The sequence below is a fragment of the Rhizoctonia solani genome, chromosome 1 (genome assembly GCF_016906535.1).
Source record: "Rhizoctonia solani chromosome 1, complete sequence".
NCBI lineage: Eukaryota > Fungi > Basidiomycota > Agaricomycetes > Cantharellales > Ceratobasidiaceae > Rhizoctonia > Rhizoctonia solani.
In genome coordinates this window covers 3132145-3150991 of record NC_057370.1, presented here as the reverse complement: position 1 = coordinate 3150991, position 18847 = coordinate 3132145, and the positions used below count along the sequence as shown (strand labels likewise).

The 18847-nt window shown below is 49.1% G+C and overlaps 4 protein-coding genes across 4 annotated transcripts; 1 reads left to right on the top strand and 3 right to left on the bottom strand.

The window, feature by feature from the left end:
* Positions 1-1048: 1048 nt before the first annotated feature.
* RhiXN_04561 (20S-pre-rRNA D-site endonuclease NOB1) lies at positions 1049-7214 on the bottom strand (the record flags this gene model as incomplete). Its single annotated transcript, XM_043324378.1, has 13 exons — positions 1049-1255; positions 1312-1363; positions 1436-1505; positions 1562-1570; positions 1626-1767; positions 1824-2015; positions 2105-2195; positions 2437-2587; positions 5711-5748; positions 5801-6157; positions 6218-6759; positions 6824-6939; positions 6989-7214. The coding sequence occupies 13 exons, from the start codon at positions 7212-7214 to the stop codon at positions 1049-1051; spliced, it is 2193 nt and encodes a 730-aa protein (XP_043176797.1).
* Positions 7215-7853: 639 nt separating this feature from the next.
* On the top strand, positions 7854-9592 carry RhiXN_04560 (glycosyltransferase family 71 protein; the record flags this gene model as incomplete). The annotated part of the gene is made up of 7 exons (XM_043324377.1): positions 7854-7958; positions 8930-9008; positions 9059-9124; positions 9181-9296; positions 9350-9358; positions 9415-9501; positions 9551-9592. The coding sequence occupies 7 exons, from the start codon at positions 7854-7856 to the stop codon at positions 9590-9592; spliced, it is 504 nt and encodes a 167-aa protein (XP_043176796.1).
* A 983-nt stretch (positions 9593-10575) lies between these two features.
* On the bottom strand, positions 10576-15971 carry RhiXN_04559 (histone demethylase JARID1; the record flags this gene model as incomplete). Its single annotated transcript, XM_043324376.1, has 16 exons — positions 10576-10855; positions 10898-10939; positions 10971-12934; positions 13051-13183; positions 13238-13401; positions 13475-13642; positions 13696-13720; positions 13768-13795; positions 13844-14022; positions 14070-14403; positions 14452-14518; positions 14574-14650; positions 14700-14718; positions 14766-15086; positions 15132-15329; positions 15390-15971. The coding sequence occupies 16 exons, from the start codon at positions 15969-15971 to the stop codon at positions 10576-10578; spliced, it is 4581 nt and encodes a 1526-aa protein (XP_043176795.1).
* Positions 15972-16762: 791 nt separating this feature from the next.
* RhiXN_04558 (Isocitrate/isopropylmalate dehydrogenase) lies at positions 16763-18232 on the bottom strand (the record flags this gene model as incomplete). Its single annotated transcript, XM_043324375.1, has 5 exons — positions 16763-17129; positions 17203-17785; positions 17836-18039; positions 18131-18165; positions 18222-18232. The coding sequence occupies 5 exons, from the start codon at positions 18230-18232 to the stop codon at positions 16763-16765; spliced, it is 1200 nt and encodes a 399-aa protein (XP_043176794.1).
* Between the last annotated feature and the right edge of the window lie 615 nt (positions 18233-18847).

Here is an 18847-nt window from a genome sequence, read left to right as displayed (position 1 = left end):
ATGTTCCATCGCCAGTTGTGAAAATACAACACGATTGCGAAGTCCGTCTGATAGTTGATTGATTGGTGAGGTCTGGTGCGCACCAGACAACCCAAACCTTCCGAGTTGTTGACGCCAGAACTAGATTGTAACATTGATCAGCACCAGAAACCCAAATTGGCTGAGGGAAGGTATAGCAGGCGAGCATTCGATTAAACTGAATGTTCGCCCAGCCGTGGTGGCGTTGGAGTTTATCGTCCAAGCCTACCAACCATACTGTGAAACTTTCACGCCTGGTAAAACTTTCGACGAAGCCCCTCCCAGTATTCTTTTAAAAATTGATCATAAGTTAAACCCACCATTGTTTCCTTGTCGGGGTACTTCTCCCTGTACAAGCTTTCCATGTACTCCAATGGGCTCTTGTCGTAAGGCAGCTGGTCCGCACTGTGTTGACTGTATTTGGCCAACTTCAAACTCGTATGTTTTGAAACAGTACCCTCACACGGCTGAAGCACGCCAGTAATTAGATGTAACAGCGTCGATTTTCCGGTACCATTGGCACCCAGAAACCCAGAATTGCAACGCGAGAATCCATGCTATGTAGTCAAAATAAGGTTAGTATGTCCGGTCATAACACGGAATCGACGATTATGGCGAGACAAGATTGAATCCGGGAGACAAAGTCGAATGAAAAGGTATCGTTTGTCGTAGTAGGGTTGAGCCAAATGCATTCCAACGTAAGTGTGATACGAGCAGTTAGAAGGCGAATTGGGACAGGACATCAGTGTCTTCCTCGTACGAGGCGCCCGTTGAGGCTGCCAATGGTGGCCCCTCAAAGCAAGGGCCGAGGAATATTGAAACTCACTCAATAGCCAAATTAAGGTGGTCATACAAGTAATCTTTCGGGTTTCCAGAATATGAAACGCGACATCGTCGAACGAGATAATCGGAGGAGGTAGCTTTCGGATATCCTCGAAGTGGAACCGAAGAGTCTTGGGCTGTTCGATTTTCTCCACGAGACGGCGGCCTCCATCTTATCAATGATCTATAATGTATGGGCGGGTGTAAATTATGGCGGAACTACCACTACAGTGAGCCCAACCTTTTGTTTGCTCTTCGCTTGTTTCACTAAGTTTGCGTAAGTTCCCGCACTGGCAATGAATTTCTTGATATGTGCGATTTCTTCTTGTTGTTTGTGGTACGCCTTCATTTGATTGACTTCGTTTTCGGCCTTTGTACGTACGTATGTCGTATAGTTACCGCCATAATACACCAACTAATGCGGGAGTTGCCTTCAGAATCAGCATATCCAGGTAAATGCAATTAACGAACCTCTTTTTGGGCGTTAAGTCCATAATGTTTGTACAAATGCTGTCCATAAAGTCTTGAGAGTGCGATGTGATCTGTATGTTTAAAGGGTAGGAGCCTGGATTCGTTTGCAATTCAAAATACTTACGACAGAATATGGTTATAGGTGCTAAGATAAGCTTCAAGCCACACAACCGCGCCGAGATCCAGGTGATTGGCTAGAGGCGCGATATTAGTTACTTAGTTAAGCCAATAGCCCAAGTTCCGAACGTACTGGGCTCATCTTAAAACGGAGAATCAGTGAGAAGGCTTGATGAGTCAATTGGATAAATGCATACCTAGCAATAGAAGGTGGGGTTTCACGAACAAGGCACGAGCCAGGGAGACACGCATTCTCCATCCACCGGACATATCCTTTGTGGGTTTTTTCATCATCGTTTGAGAAAATCCGAGACCGTGAAGAATGCTTCCTGCTTTCACCTATTCAAAAAGCACCTGTGAGATTTCGATAAGATTTATAAGGCTCATCAGCTCACTTCAAAAGTCGAGGGATCAAGCTCCTCGAGTTCCTCGTGAAGAGCGTCGAGAGCGAGGTCGTCAACCTGGTCAGCTACACTGAGATCTTCGATTTGCTTCTCAAGCCGAGCGACTTTCTCCTTAGCTGACGCGATGATGTAATCAATAGCGTTTGTTTCCGAAGGGTCTGCTTCTCCTCGAACAAGATAGATCTATAAAGTACAGCGGGCAGTATTAAGGTTATTATTACGGATAGCCGAGGGTTATGGAGATCCAATGTAAAGACAGGGAAGAAACGTACATCAATATGCTCGGGGATTTCAATATCTCGTTCAGCCAGAGACTGGAGGAACGTCGATTTACCCGAACCATTCTCGCCCATAAGACCGTATCTGGAAGTTAAATCATTCCATCAAACTCATGTCTGCAAAGATTTTGGTCCGAGCGCATACCTCTGTCCATAGTTCAGGGATATCTCGGCACCTCAAATAAGAGTCGACCATGGAAAGAAAGCGTGTATGCATCAATTTTGATATCTCGTCCTTTCGGATCTGAGACGAGTACGCCAGCGGCGCTCCTGGATCACGGCATATTCGTTGAGAATTGCTTATTATTATATTAATAGCCACGAACCGGTCGGTTGCAATGGCAAGCTTAGCCATGCTAGTCAAATCATCTGTGCTCGCATTGACAGAGCCGGGAACACTTGTGAGCGGCGTATTAATGCTGGATCCATTGGCAGAGGCGGTGTCCCCGGGTGTGCCAGTAGAAGAGCCCTTGTTGCCTTTGCAGCAGCCTTTGCTGCCTTTTCGGCAAGACGCTTTTGCTTCGACGCGGATGGCGGCATTTTATTGTGGCGGAGTGGTGGACCAAAGCGAAAATTGTATAGGGTACGCGCTGATCGCCAAAACTTGGCCAATCTCATATACCCCACTTCGGTCGTTCACGTGCTAATGATGAAATCATCCCTTGACCACTCCATTTCCCACAACTTCAATCCTTGTCGTGCCTCAAATCATCAATAACTAAGCACCCATATCTATCTCTAGGCTACGGGTAAAAGTCCCAGAATATACCATACAAAACAAGCTAAATCGGGAGTTTCTCACTGGTTGGCACCTGAAATCACGTGAGGTCCCACCGACTTGGGACTCCTGCGAGCTCCTGCTCCATATTCTAAATCCAAATGACTTTGCCACGCTCAATTATATTCAGTCAAACTAATCAATGATATATGAGACCGTGGTGCGATAACAAGTGCAAAGAATGGCTGTTCGGATACATGCGGCTCTTAACCAACAACGGACAAGGATGGCCCTATACTGTGTCTTGGACATCATAATGTCTCTCGTAATACGTTATCTGGTATCTTATAGACCCATCTTTACCGCGAGTCGTGTTATAGCTATATCAAAACAGGCCTTATTATTATAATAACACATTCTACGTCAACAAACGCTCTGGAGCTCCCCAGTAAGGAGAGACGTTCCCGAAACTTCAGAAGTTTTCCTGGTGTATTGGGACACCTTGAGTTTTACCACATCCCAAAGTACAGCGGAAATGGCCGATTCCGAACGTGTGGTGGTGGTGGTGGTGGTGGTGGTGGTGGTGGTGATGATGATTATGAGATATCCAACGCTCCCCTTTCAAGGTTACTGCTCTGAACGCGTATCATCAGTTTCCCAAGGGAAACTTTACCAGGATACACTCTCACTTTAGGTTACTCTTTGGACAAGTGTGCATCCTTGAGGATAACAAAGAATGCTGACTTGGTAGTTTAACCTCACAGATGGCCACGAGGATTATGTGTGGTTTGGGTTAAACTCAGATAGTTCAGATCTTTGTCGACTGTGGAGTCCTATTAGAATTTACATTTACCTTAATATTACTCCTCTCGGCCGCAAACGAGGGGCTGATTACCTGCGCTTAAACATTCAGTCGAGAATGCCCCGATGTATCCCCATAAGTCCAAGCTCCGAGCTCTACCGGATGTCGATTTCTGGCTCACGACTTGAAGCATCAGATTAGTCTTGGTGTCAGCAACTAATCAATAGTCTTATTGGTCCCATAGGTCCACATTCAGCCCCAGAATCCTATTGCGTTAGCACTATGAACACTTTTCGTTTGTCCCAAGATCTGGCCCAACGAATATGATTGACCCCGGGCAGGCACAGTTCGTCATTACCTCCACGCGAGACACGAGCTCGATGGGCCCCCTGATCGACAGTGATCGGTTTGACACTTTAATCTACGTACCGGAAGCTCAACCCTTCAGGAAGTACATAGCATGTAGCTCCTTGGAGACCCTAGTGAAGCCTTGAACAAGACCCCTAGTTTTTGGAAAAACAGGTAGTAATTAAGGTTGGGCTATGTTGAGTTCTACTAATATCATCTTGTACCCTTCAATCGAAGGCTACGGTGGCTGATACTGGTGCCTTCTTGACTTGGCTATGTAATTTACGAGACGTGCGGTGTACTGTAGTGGCCGGTCGAGACAATGGCTGTTTTGAACTTGTGTGACATATGCTACGTTATCATCAACCTGAATATACTCTCATATTGTGCATCATCCAACGTTAAAATAAAGTGAAATGCGATTGATGGGCAGCTTGAGACTTGATCTATCAAGGCGGTAGCACCAGTCAGAAGAGCGTATCGCCAATTAGCAAATCGATTGGATATTCTCCATTCTATTTTGCTTCTGTGAGGATGGTGCTCTCTGGCACCCAACCTGGATCTCTCGAGAATATGTGAAACTAGGCTGGGTGACAGGGAAACATTCTTCATAACGCCGGGAAACTTATGATGGCTTTGCCTATACGATTACCCGGTTACTTTCGTACAACAATTACGCACACCCACTGTGTGACCATGATGGAATAGTAGCAAAGGGAACATGGACATGGGATAGTGTGCTCAAACTGAGTCATCGCTTGACGACGATATTCTGCGACGAACAAAGTTAAGTCCTTAGCATTCTACAAATCACAAACTATTAAGGTCCAACGATTTGTTGATCATTCATGTGACCAAATGTGAGGGTTCAAAAACGGACCACAACTACATATTCGAGTTCCTTCATTACTCATTTATTTTTCCGACTGGCCCCACTTTGTAAAGGCAATGGGACATGCCGTTTAGTCGTATAGGACTCCGGGTAGTCTGGTGGCCTTACCGCTCCTAAAAATAGGAAAATTCCCTTGTTATATAAGCCTTTGTGTAGTTGTTTCTGATATCCAGAGACTTGTTAGTGATCCCCAACATAGGCTCAATGACTTTCGGGGGCACGCAACCGGTGTTACGTATTATAAATACGGAGAGACCGACAGGACGCAGGCGACTATGAAGCTCATGGCATGACACTTTAAGTTTACAGCTAACCTTGGGGGTCAACTGGTTTTATCATTTGGAGCCCCCAGAGTGCGTTAAAGAGAGAAAGAGAATAGCGCGGCAAATAGTTATACCTGATCGTCAATGTTCTGGGTAACATTCGGGGTGAGTAAATGCCCCCTGAATGCTAGTGTGTTAGAAACCAATATTCAGATAGCATGATTGAGTTTAGATATGTAAAATAGTATGTGTGTAGAATTCTCGGGAAGCCAAAGGCATTATTATAAAATTCGAAACCAACATGGGGGACGCTGGTTCCAGTGATATTGATAAACCAATACGGTCCCTCCCAGCAAATTTACGTGAATGATAGTTAGGGGGGGGGTCTACTTGATTTGAGTGTATGAAGCGAGGGGATCCAGCCACCATGAACCTAACTTTTACAATATATCCATTTACGGTATATAAATACATGAGTATATGCTATCCAGACAGGTAGTTGAGTACTACAATCACTTCTTTTTATGCCGTACTTCGTTGGGATTCCTTCGACCGTGTCCTATAGTAGGAAGCCCACCGCCTGGCCGACGGGTGCCAGTCAGGATCTCGGGAATCCTATCAGCCTTATCAGTGATAGTTGATTAAGTTAAGGTGCCTCAAAACTCACCAATCGGGGTCATCCCAACTCATGCCAGTTCCTTTGCCTCCAGCCAAAGCTCGGTCGACCCGTTTTTGTTCCTTTCGCTGCCTGACGGCCTCCTGATGTACGCCTTTCTGAAATTCTACCTGGTCTTCGCGAAGGATGATGTTCGTGCTTCCTGCACCACCTTTTGCTGCCCCAGGTTTTGGGGAGGGAATACTGTACTTTGTACCACGGTTCTTGAACTGGAAATTCTTTTTTAGGTGAACCTGAAAGGTAGGCTCAGACCCGTCCGCACCCGGCCCAGTGGTCGTAACCGAAGTACGAAGTAGGGTTGCGTTCCCACATGTCGGACAGAACTTCTTCGTGTTATCTCTACAAATCCTTTACACGCTCAGAGTTAATCAAGAGACATTTTAATTAAGATGGTGCAGGTTTGCTTACTTGAAACATGCGTGACACCTTAGTACCCAGCTCTTCACGCTTGCCACGCGTCGACCTTCGGTTCCCACCAAGTTCAGGCCCATTTGAAGTAACACGTTTTGCATAGCATAATCAGCGGTCATGCATGCAACATCCATCTTCGTGGGAGATACAACCTTGTTGGTTTTTTTCTCATTTTGCTTATTGTCAGCCGAAGAATATGACTGTACAGCTCGCGATTTGTGCTTGGATACATTCTCAGGCGTAATCCATTCACCTTCGCCATCGTCTTCGCTGGGCGGGTCCTCGTATAATGGTAGGGCAGGGACTTGTTCATTAGGCTTGGTGTTTGGGTGCGTGTCGACTTCTGCATCCAAGGGTAGGCGTTCGAATTCTGGTGCTTCTTCGTCTGTCGACTCGGAGCGATCAATGGTAGATTGGGGTTCCTCTGCTCTGTTGGTATTCTCGGGCGAATCCGGCTCGCCGTGAGCCATATCCGTAGACCTCGGCTCCGTCAAATTGCTCTCAGCCGAAGCCTCAGATGTTGTAGCTGCCTGCGCATCCTAAAAATAAAACTATACCATCGATATTCTACGAATTCTCCTCGAGGCAAATTGAATGGCTTACCAAAGTGGCATCAGGCTGAGTAACTTTCTCATGCAAGGAACATGTCAAAGCCACGATTCTCAGGTCTGCGGCAGATAACACGCTGTAGTCTCCAGTCTTTTTGGAGAATGCGGTTACTATCTTAATTTAAGTAGAAGGCTTGTTTTGTGATAAATTTGCACATACCCTTGGCCAATGAAGTCGCATCAGGGTTGAGGACCTCGAGTTTGATACCAGACGTCAGTTCCAGCCTCTCGAGGTGTTCGCGAACACGAGGGTCCTTGAGTTCTGCAATAACCTGAGGGACGGTAACATATCGACTAGCCAGGCCTCGTAAAGGCGTTAGGGAAAGTAGTGGCCCAGCATCTAGCACAAGCGTTCCAACGTTGGGAGTGGGAGTGGCTCCAACCATGGAGTTCGAGAACGTCATACCAGCAAGAGCAATGTGTGTGCTTTGTATAACAAATGGCCTGAAAAGCTGCAAATATTCACTCTCTCGGATTTAATCCTTAGACGGGTTACAGAAACAAAGTATAAATTTACACTTGTGGGTCGGTGTAAATTGATTGCATCCGCTCCGGCATATGTATTATACAATCTTGCGAGCCCCCGGTTACTCCAGGACTATATTTGGAATACCATTCTTGGTAAGCACACCGCAGCTACAAAGCACCCACCTTCGCAGCTTTAATAGCTACTCTGTATCTGACAACTAAGAGCCGATACAGCTAAATACGATGCACATCAGAAAATCGTCTATAGCTATTCTCTTACTGATCACATTGCAAAGTATAAATTTACACTTGTGGGTCGGTGTAAATTGATTGCATCCGCTCCGGCATATGTATTATACAATCTTGCGAGCCCCCGGTTACTCCAGGACTATATTTGGAATACCATTCTGGTAAGCACACCGCAGCTACAAAGCACCCACCTTCGCAGCTTTAATAGCTACTCTGTATCTGACAACTAAGAGCCGATACAGCTAAATACGATGCACATCAGAAAATCGTCTATAGCTATTCTCTTACTGATCACATTGCTGGTTACGATGACTTTGCTGGTATTCACTGGTTGGGCGCGGTCGTCATTTGCGCCAGACTGGAAGCTGCAAGAGCATTGGAATTCATGGAAGGGAGATCTACCTTTTAGTGGAGTAGGCCTGGTAATGGGACCGGATCTATGCCCGGAGGAGCACCTATTGCCGATGAACCTGGAATTATACCGGAGATTCCCCTAAAGGGATTACGCCTCTGAATTACACAAATATCGCTGTCAAAAACGAAAACTTGCGCAAAAAGCTATCAGAGCTACTGTCTAGGCCCATTCGGACTCACAATGAGGCCCTCGAGCTTAATTCACAGACTTGCCCGATCAAGGTAGCTGATAAGCAAGTTTAGTACCAAATCTCTGTGTCAAGTCGGCTAGGATGGGTACTCATGACAGTCCAGGTCAACCGAGACCAACTTAACGGAAACAGTGCATTTGGGAGCACATCACAACGGATGAAATTTCACAACGACGCAACGCCATAGTTAGATACTTCGAGTCGGCGGACAAGAATGGAACTGAACTGGTTGCGAGTGGCCGAGCGCTCGGTGGGCGGGGAATTGTAATGACCGGAGGAAATAAAGTGAGGATTTTCAACTTCTTTGCGCATCCAATGTTCAATTAAATTACCACTAGGACACGGTCAAGCGAATACTAGTGTCTCTTAGAATTTTGAGACATGAATACAAATGCAAGCTCGGAGTAGAGTGTTCTCTTTTCTGGAGAAATAACCAATCAAAATCACTTACATGGGTTGGCGGATCTCGGGGCCACTGTCCGAGAGGTAAGTCGAATCGCCGCTAAGGCTCCGCACCGATACGATCCTAAATTGCTCATTCACGAAGCTTGGCGGATTTGCAAAGGCTAGTTTAGCCCGCTTTATTGAATGTGCAACGCTGAATAGATGTGACGTTAGGTGGAAGGTGCATGGAAGAATTTTCAGGTAAGCTTTACCAAATTTTGCACAACGCGCCCCACCTGGTTTCACCCTCGAATTTTAGATTAAGGCGGCTGCTATTACTGAATCGAGCTTCGGTGAAGTGTTGTACTTGGACTCAGACAACATTCCTCTTTCAGACCCAGATCCTATTTGATGAGCCTCTGTACCGCAATGGCCCACGTGCAGTCTTTTGGCCAGACTTTAACAAGGATCATCGTGAGTAGGCACGCAGATCAGTTCAGGATAGGTGGTTCACTCCACTTTAGCTCGAAACGCAATTTGGAGGGTGCTTGGTGTGGTATGTGATTATAATCGGTGGGAACTAGAATCAGGTGTGTACAGTTGAGTTCACATGTGAATAATATTCATGACCTCGAATCACAATCAGGTCAAATTCTGATCGATAAACGCGGTAACGGAGGGCTGAATCTCGCTGCCCTACACGTGGCAGTTCATATGGCTCACGAGCAGTCTTTTTATTATATGCTAAGTGGGGGAGACAAGGTAAATAGCACTCCAGAACCCTGGTCGAGGTAACGCCCTGATCGTCATTGCAGGATACTTTTGTAAGCACGGTTAATCAGCATCACAATTGAAACTCTATATGATTGAATGGGAATAGCGGTACGCGTTTTGGGCGTTGGGTCTGGATTATACCCCTGCCCCCTCGGTGGCTGTCATCCCTCGGGGCGGTGTTGGGATGTTACAGGTGAGTTTTGGCTGCGCTTACCAAGGTTCAGTCTCTGACGCGCTCCAAGTATGGAATATCTGAACCCCCGAAGCCCCAATTTGCTCATTGAATCTGCTCAAACATACGTTTCGGGCCAAGCCGGTGTTTACTATGACCCAGCGGGCTGCAATCGACATCGCTGATTCGCGCTTGCTTGATCGGATGACTGTCAACGTATATACCCCCGCGACAGGTGGTATGTGTGCTGAAATTAAAATAGATGAACCGGGCCCCGACCAAAAGTAGTGCAAGAGTCCGTGGACTGATGGAGAATTTAGTGCGTTCGAGAGCATGTACTTTAAACATGGTGGCACATGGAGGATGGTAAAGTGTTGGCGCTTCTTATTGAGGATATTTAGTACGATTCGTGCTATTTGCTCCCGTGTACCTTGCTGGGCTCTTGGCACAATATCAGGTTATTTATGCATGCGTCAGTGGCACTACCATATACTACAACAGCCGCTCGAGGATGGGTTTCTGACGTAATTCGATATTCAACGTGTGCGGCGTTCGGAGGTCCCAAGGCCATTCCGTATTAGTTCCGCAATCGAATTAGCTGTTTGTAGAAGTAGCTCATTCCAGAATACCCCTATTGGGTGTCATTGTCAGATCAATTAGTGATACCGAATAGGATAGTCCAAGTCTGCTCAGCCTACAATACGCTTGATAAACTTACCATAGAATGATATGAATAATGATGAACAGGCTGTGAACACGCCAATCTGTGTATCCGAATCTACAAACCTTAATGAGGCTGAAAAAGTGTGCCGGCTTATATTCCGAAACAAGTATAAGTAGTGTCCATATTTGACTTATGAATTGTCGAATTCACCACCCGCAGTTTCAGCCTAGGAACCACCGTAATCACACACACAAACGAAAGTTAAACCGCATGTTTATAGTCTGTGTATTATACAGAATAGCAAATCAACGACAAATGGTGCATACATATCGATAGTGTAGACAAAAAAAGCAAAAGAGGCGCACACCCAAGACCAAAAAAAAAGGGAATCTACCGGCCGTTGATCTGAGCAGAACCAGGAGGCGACGATCTTACTCGTCGAACGACGGTTTGACCATTGGGTGTCTCCTGACTCGAGTTTCCGGATAGTGATTTCCGGGAGAGCTGTTGGATGGCTTGCTAGGAGTCGTGGGTGATGGTTCAGGCTCGTCCACATCAGGGTTCGTGCCGGGACAAAGTGGTAGCTGGACAGTGATTGTCGTGCGATGGGGTGATGGTAGACTGCGACGAATGAGCTTCGAACTATAATTATCCAAGCACGCCTTGACGTCGACAAATTTAGCAGCTTCTTCAGGATCATCATCTGCTAACCTGGTCAGACCCAATTCGTAATCTATAGCCTTGCTGACTCACCGGATACTTGACCCGTACATCGGCAGGTCCATACGGTTTGCCCTTTTTCAGCAAACACAAAGGACACACATACGGATCTGGCGCGTCATCCAAACTACTAAACGCCACACACGCAACATGATAGAGCGTCATGCACTTTCCGCATGTAATCAACTCGAGATTAAGCGGGGTCGCCGCTCCGCCGCACAAACACCTCGTCCCATCCTCGGCCTTGGAATCAATCTCGGACTTGAACACAAACTTCGGTTTACGGTTCATGCGACGCTTGGACGTCTTGGGCGTCGGCTGCATCGCGATCGTTCGGTGCAAATGGGCAAGGGAGAGTCCGAAGCTGGTATTATTCGCAGGAGTGATGTCGAATTGGATTCGATACAGCTTGCGCATAAAGTGACGAATCTGGGAAGTGAGGCGGGATCGGGGGATCCTTGTTGTCCGACTTGTCGCAAAAACGTCATGATCGGTCGCGCGAGATCGTCGCATTTTATAATGAGCCCCCCATCTTGCGATAGTCATATAGTCATTTGAGAACAAACGGCTGATCTCGCCCGCGGCCTTGTAGAGCGAGACGAGTTGGATGTATGTAAACTTGCGTGGTTTATTCATCGACCCGTTCCAGTGATGGTGGTCGCAAAATGGACACGAGCCCTCGATACACTTGGCGTGGAATTTCGCAAGACAATGGTCGCACTGGACAACTTCCATATCCGCCGCGGACTGGCCCTCGCCCAAGACGACAGGCTCGATGCAAAGACACGTACACGTCTCGTCTGGAGGCGGAGCGTTCCCCAAATCAGTACTGGACAAATCCCTCTGGATGGCGTCCATCTCGAGTGCGGGATGCTTTGGTCGCGTCCAGGGAAGACGCGTGATCCATTCGTCATGTTGCCCAAGCTGCTTCAAAAGTCGCTCGAACCACGGCATCTTGAACGCCCAAAACTTGCTTTTACCCTCTTCTCGCATGGCGTAAATATCTTCGAGCGTGCCTTTGCTCGTTCGCGGCGTGTACCGACCGGTGAATATATCCTCGCACGACTTTTCCCATAGCTTTGCTTCGTTCGAGAGCACCCTCAGCTCTTCAGCCGATTGGAAAAATACCTCCTTGAGCGCGGCCACCGCACACTTGTTCGCCTCGTCGATCGACACCTGTCCTCGATGCTGTGGCCTCAAGTACCCCTCGACGCGCTTCTCATATTCCCTCCCCTTGAGCCGCGCCCGGTCGAGCTTGTCGAGAATGTCGGGCAGCGTCGGGATCCACTGGACGGGGACTACCAGCTGGTTCAGATCCTGCATCGTCGGTCTCGGCTGGGCCAAAATCGAAACCGCCCGGGTCTTCCACTCGCCCCCAAACGTCGCCTTGCGATTCAGCTCGATCATCGCCTTGTGGTCCGTCGGAACCTGAGCCTCGTACCCCCTCAACAACAGCTCTTCGACTTGGTCCAGGGTGAGACCGTTGTCGTTGATAGTCGACAGGATTTGGAAAAACTGTAATCGCGCGACGAGCTGCTCGAGTTTGGTCAGTTCGTCCAGTTCGAGCCGGAGGTTCTTGCCCATCGTCAGAAGCTCCTCAAACATCTCGAGCGGAGACGTATCGTCCGAGTTTCCGATCTTGCGAATCAACGGACGAGTCTTTTGTTGGAAATCATTGACCTGTTCGAGCAGAGTTTCGAGCCGGGCTTTCTCGGGCGCGTCGACGCCTAGTTTTTTAATCTCGTCCAAGAGGCGCTGGATATCATCGATTCCGAATTGGTGTTCGGTGCGAGATCGTTTCTTGGGCGGGGGAGGGACATAATCCAACAGCTGCGTCGCCTGGTCCGACCACTCAGCCGCACGTTTCACGCACCGCTGCAGAGCCTTGAGCTCCATCATCGGAATTTCGAGCGCTTCGCCCTCGGTGACCAGTTGCCTCAACACGCTCACGCTCGGCAAGTCTGGCCCCGTAACAACCTCGACGAACCGTTCGCGCCATAAAGTCGGGGCACGAGCCTTGGCCTCGATATCATTCAACGTGTCCTGCAGCCAATCGTCCGAAACCTTCGTCTGAGGATTCGACGCGTGACATGGCAATTGCACATTTCCTTGGCGTGCGAGAGACAGGCGACGGCGGTGGTGCATGCACATGTAACCTGGGAGAGGTAGCAGAAGACTTTGCACACCGAGCACTGGTATTGTTCTTCTGGTCTGTCGGATTCGTCGAGCGTTTCGCCAAGTATACCACCGGGTTGGCTGACGAGTATCGCACGCTGTTCAAGTTCCCGGTCGACCATTTCTTTAAAGTTGGGAAGGAGCCTACCAATCAGTTAGTATCTATTCAAATTATGGAGGAGATATGCGGAAACTCACCATTGAGCATTATTGACAGACAACGCATGTTGCACCACGGTGACCAACAACTCATCGTGCGAGAAGACCGGCAACTTTCGATGCTCCTGATACCTCTTTGCACACTCCAGGCCAAGCGGCAACCACTCGGGCAAGGCGAAATTCACAGCTTCGTTGAAATTCAACTGTTCAACTCCCCTCCATCAGCTCCTCCGCATCGACTATCATCACCCCCCTCGCTTTTACGCATTCACTTACCCCATGGTTAAATCCAGCGTGATACGCCTTGGGTAACGTGACCACAAACTCGCCAGGGCGCTGATTACACGCAAAGACGCGTACCCCGGCTTTGCGCAGACGATCAGGGTTCATGAGCGTGACCAATTGGAAGAGTATCGGGCTGGGCCTCGAACAGGTCCGGCGCTTCTGACTTGATCGCGTCTTCGAATTTTTGTGCATCTTCACCTGGGATGCCGTACCATGTTTTCGTCTCGCCCCAGTGCACTGTATACAATTAAATTTGGGGTGGTTGGAGAGGTATGGAAGCTTACTATAGTTGAGACTGTATGTATAGTGGTCCTAGGGAAGAGTTAGATCGAGGAGATGCAGTCAAACTAGGTGGCGCACCTCGTTGTGCCAGCAGAATGTGGAATAACATGCCGACATATGTCCATGGGACAGTCATACCTGAGATATCCGACTTGATATATCGCAACATCGAGTCTTGAAGTATGGGTAAATTGTTCACGTTCCATGGATCGCGCGAGTACGGGTCGCGGGGATGAGATTCAACAGATGGCATTGCGCTGCAAGTCATGAGTATTCAGTCGAGTCAATAAATAAGGATGCTCACCTTCCGTGCGTCGTAGAATGAACGTCCGCCCCATACTCGACTTCGACAGTCTCATGCGACGACTGAACCAACCTCCAAAACTCGCGTTCGACATCGTCCTCGGACACCTTGATATCCGAGTCCCCAATCGGGATACGAGTCGGGTCTTCGCCCGAGGGAGGATGCTTCTCAAACCAACTCTTTCGAAACTGATCCCGCTGCTGAAAGCTCGTCAAACTGTGTTCGTCACCCTCGTCAAACCCGTAGTCGTTATTCCCAAACATGCAGGTATGGCAGAACCAACTGCCTTTAGGGACGGCATCCAGGGGCGGGTCAAGGCACGACATGTGGAAACCTGCACGTGGGTTAGATACGGATTAGGATAAACTGAACATAGACATACCTTCGTCACAACCATCGCACAGTAACATCTCGGTATCACGATCGCCCTTGAGGCACAACTCGCACATCTTTTTTACGACACATAGATAAGAACAAGCCCTGACAACTGATGGCTATGCTCACCTCGCCTTTCCGAACGGGTGGAGCAGGAGGATCCGGATTGGGTAGTGGAGTATTATCAAACGTCATCGATGGACCGGCTAAAAAAATCAGACCAAGCCAAATAGGAAACGAGATTTAAAAAAAAACGCACGGTCTTGGGCAAGAGCTTTTGAGAATGCGTTCGCACCTTCGTCTTTGAGGCTTCATTTTGACGTCCGCTCCGGCGGCTTGTGAGGCTTGAGGATCGGCATCATCCGGAGGTTCCGATAAGGGACTAGAGGATGGGGTGAGGGGGGAAGGGGGGTGTGGCGGCGGTAGATGGAAAGACACGAGATCGGCTGGTGCGACCGGAAGACCTCGGGGTTGGACACGTCTGTCCCGATTGGGTGAGGGGTCATGGCGGACTTGAGCGCGGAATACTTCGTATGGCGAGATGATACGGGTGTATGCTGCCTTGAGCTGGGCGGCGAGGACGGATGGGCCGGTATAGCCCATGGCACGTTGAACGTCGCCCCATAGTTTATTGCGCGAGACCTAGGCCAATATAAACAAGAGTAGAAAAAATAGAGTCAAACTTACTGTGTCGTACCCACCCCTGCGCTGGACTTCCCGACGGAGAAGCCAGAGATCAAGAGGCTGATGATTAATCAGCGGGACAGAAGGCCTGTTAGCGCCCTGGTCGTGATAACGGTAGAGCTGCTCGAGAAATGACATTTTGGCCCGGGACGAGGCCTCGATCGAGTTTAGACGCTGGAGTCGTGTTTTGAAGCGGAAAGTCTGGGGAAAATCAGAATTAAGCCGAGTAGTTGGTGAGTGGTACGCACCTGGGTGTCACACAAACGGCATTTCCCAATCTTGGGGAGGGACAATCTTTATGATGCCATGGGGGACAGCCTTTTCATGGATGGAGCGAATGTAAGTCATTGGGTCACGGAACTCGTCTGCAGTTGGGTAAAAGACCGGACACTCTTCGAGGCCCATGAGACGAGGTGTGGTCCTCGGAGGCGGAACAGACTTGGTGTTGACGGTAGACATGTCGAATCGGGGGTTCAGTTTCGGTGCGGGAATGTTCATTGTCTGTCTGAGCCGTGATTCAGGGGACATTGAACGCTGGTTGATGGCCGCCATTGCCTCGGTCTTGGACTTGCGGGGTGCGCGCTTGCTCTCGTAGACCGGAGGCCCTGAGGTGCCGTTGCCGTTGCCGCTGGCATTGCCGGACCCGTTGCCGTTGCCGTTGCCGACGGTGGGAGCAGCGGCAACGGGCGTTCTGTCGTCGTCGATCGGGGTCGCACCGTCCACGGGGATATCGAGGGACGACGTCCAGGTGGCTATCGGCACTGTGCTCGTCGTCTCCGACGCTCGTCCCCGCCCTCGTCCCCGCCCCCGCCCGCTCCCTCGGGTTGTCACGCTTGAGCTCATACCGGTCCGGTGATTAGCAGATATAGTCCAAGAGGAAGAATACAAGTCAAAGTACAAGTACAAATCAAAACGATAAACCTGGTCCGTGCGCACACTTACTTCTAAGCGTTCCATCCACACACGAACAAACTCACGACTTGAAATCCCCCACTCCTCATCTCTCGTCCAATCTGCGCTCTCGCTTCATTCAATTTATTCAGCGTCAAAAATCGCCAATTTTACACAGTGCAAAACGATACCGGCGGCTAATCATCTCACTCGCGGGTTCGACACGTGCAAAGAAGCTCCCCCGTGCCGAGCTCACCATCATCCAATCATACCGCCCTCTTCCGTCTGCCCCCGACTCCATCGACAACGACGACAACGACAAGGACGATACGTGGCTCCCAGGTCACGTGCATTCCATTCAACATGAATACCCTTGGCCCCATCTTGGCCACGATCGTAGCATTCTCGCTTGGGTTTCAGGTCTGATCTGGGAGCACTTGTCTCATTCGTCCACGCTGCTCCCCAAAAGTTGGTCCAAGTGATCCCGGTCTATATCTTCCCCCCTCCGAATTGTTCCCTCTAGAACCTCGGATCATTCATGGTAGTACTTTTGATAGAATAGATATAAAAGTCATAAGCAACAATAACTGTGCCATATACTCTTATGAACAATAAATCCACCACAGTGAAACCGCTCATCAACTCATTTAACTATTCATCTATTCGGCCCAATCCGAGACCCTGGCCACCTTCCCAATAAAGTAACACTCACGAAGCATCGAAGAACACCATTTTTAACTCGATTAAATTTTAAATCCATCGTTTCCTCTAGTCTTCAACACCTCCACAATCTTATCTCCGATCTCTTTTGTTCCCTTGTCTCCTCCTAGATCCTTGGACCGATATCCAAACCCGCCATTGTCAGTATCCAACACTTTCCGGACCGCATTTTCAATGGCCTTGGCTTCCTTATCCAGACCAAGCGAGTACCTGAGCAGCATAGCCGCCGAGAGAATCGTGCCGATCGGATTCGCGATGCCTTGTCCCGCAATATCCGGTGCAGACCCATGGATAGGCTCGTACAACCCAAACGTCGTCGTCCCAGACGACAGCGTAGGTGCACCCGCCAACGAAGCAGACGGCAAAAGCCCCAACGAGCCCGGAATCACACTCGCTTCATCCGACAACTTTACACAGTCCGTTTCAGTACCACCCAAGCATAATCCAAAAAGAAAGAACTCACATGTCGCCAAACATGTTCTCGGTCAAAATCACCCCGTTCAGCTTTCGTGGGTTCTGAACCATCACCATTGCCACCGAATCCACCAGCCCATGATCGACTTCTAGTTCTGGAAACTCATTCTTGATCGTCTCTCCCACCACGCGCCTCCACAGCCGAGAACTCGCCAACACGTTCGCCTTGTCCACGCTGTGAATCTTGAGCGGTGGAGTCGAACCCAACGCAATCTTGGCAGCCACACGCGTGATTCGCTCGACCTCTTCGACCGAATACACCATCGTGTCCCACGCGACTCCGACGTCCCCCACACTCTTGTGGCCAATCGACGTGAGACCTTTAGCCTCGGGCATGTTCTCGTCTTCTTCCTTTCGTTTACCAAAGTACAGCCCGCCGATCAGCTCGCGCACGACGATAAAGTCGACGCCCTTGGCGACTGTGTCCTTTAGCGGCGACGACGTCACGAGCGAGTCCGAGGCAAAGTTGGCCGGTCGGATGTTGGCGTACAGTCCGAGCTCTTTGCGGAGTTTGAGGAGACCTTGTTCAGGGCGGATTTTACCTACGCCCCATTTGGGTCCTCCAACGGATCCTGTAATTCACACACACAATGCGAGTCGAGTAGTTAATGTATTGTAAAACCGGGTAGTTTTTTGGGACGGAAAGACTTGCCCATGAGAACAGCATCTGCCCGCTTGCAAGCGTCCAACGTCTTGTCCGGAAGGGGGTCTTGGTGGTTATCAATCGCGATCCCACCAAAGTCGTAAGACTCGAGATTGAACTTGACCTCGCCCTTTTCGGAAATGGTCTCCAAGACACGAATCGCCTGGTCAACTACTTCCGGGCCTGTTTCACGTACAGCAGTCAGTTTGCTGTTGTACCAGTAGGCGCGGGAAAGGGGAGGAGGGGGTTATATGCATCAGAATGATAACTTTACCGATTCCATCTCCTGGGAGAACAGTGATATTAAACCTATTTACGCTAGTTAGTCTGTATCGTGTTCGGTCTCATGTATGCTAGAGACAGACGTTTTAGACATGGTTGGTTGGTTGGACGCAAGTGTGGTAGTGAGGTCCCAACAACGAGTGGAGTGTGTAAATGCGATCGGACTCTCGGTCGTCGGATCTGCATCTCCGATGACTCGAATGATGTAAGCCGGCGGTATTGATTTATTTAATCAGTCTATTTTTAGAAGTGTAATTCGTTACTGCATCCCGGTGCCATTGTCTCCAAGTCGCATAAATTACAATGCACACAGTATAACAAGCAACACATGCCCTTTCCAGTGAAAAAAACTTGTTAATTTAAAGGAGCATGGCACTCAATCCAATTCCCCGAGCTCGTTCGGGGAGGAAGCGTAAAATGGTCGAGGCGTTGTCACCCAGCACATTCAGGCGGAGGTGAGTTTGCACATGCAATTCGCAGTGTAAATTACATGTGTGGCTTGCTGTTCTCATCCTTTACTCTCACGCAGCGGATCCTCCGCCGCACTAAGCCTCAAAGGCGCGCAAAACCCGCGCCACGTTCAGTTTTTGAATATCGGGAGGCGCAGTGTTCTGTATTTGGATCCACGGAGCCACAACTCGTGCCCGTGATGATTTAGTCCCTCGGCAACAGCGTCGGGTGCTATAATTCAGAGTGCTTCAGCCTGCTA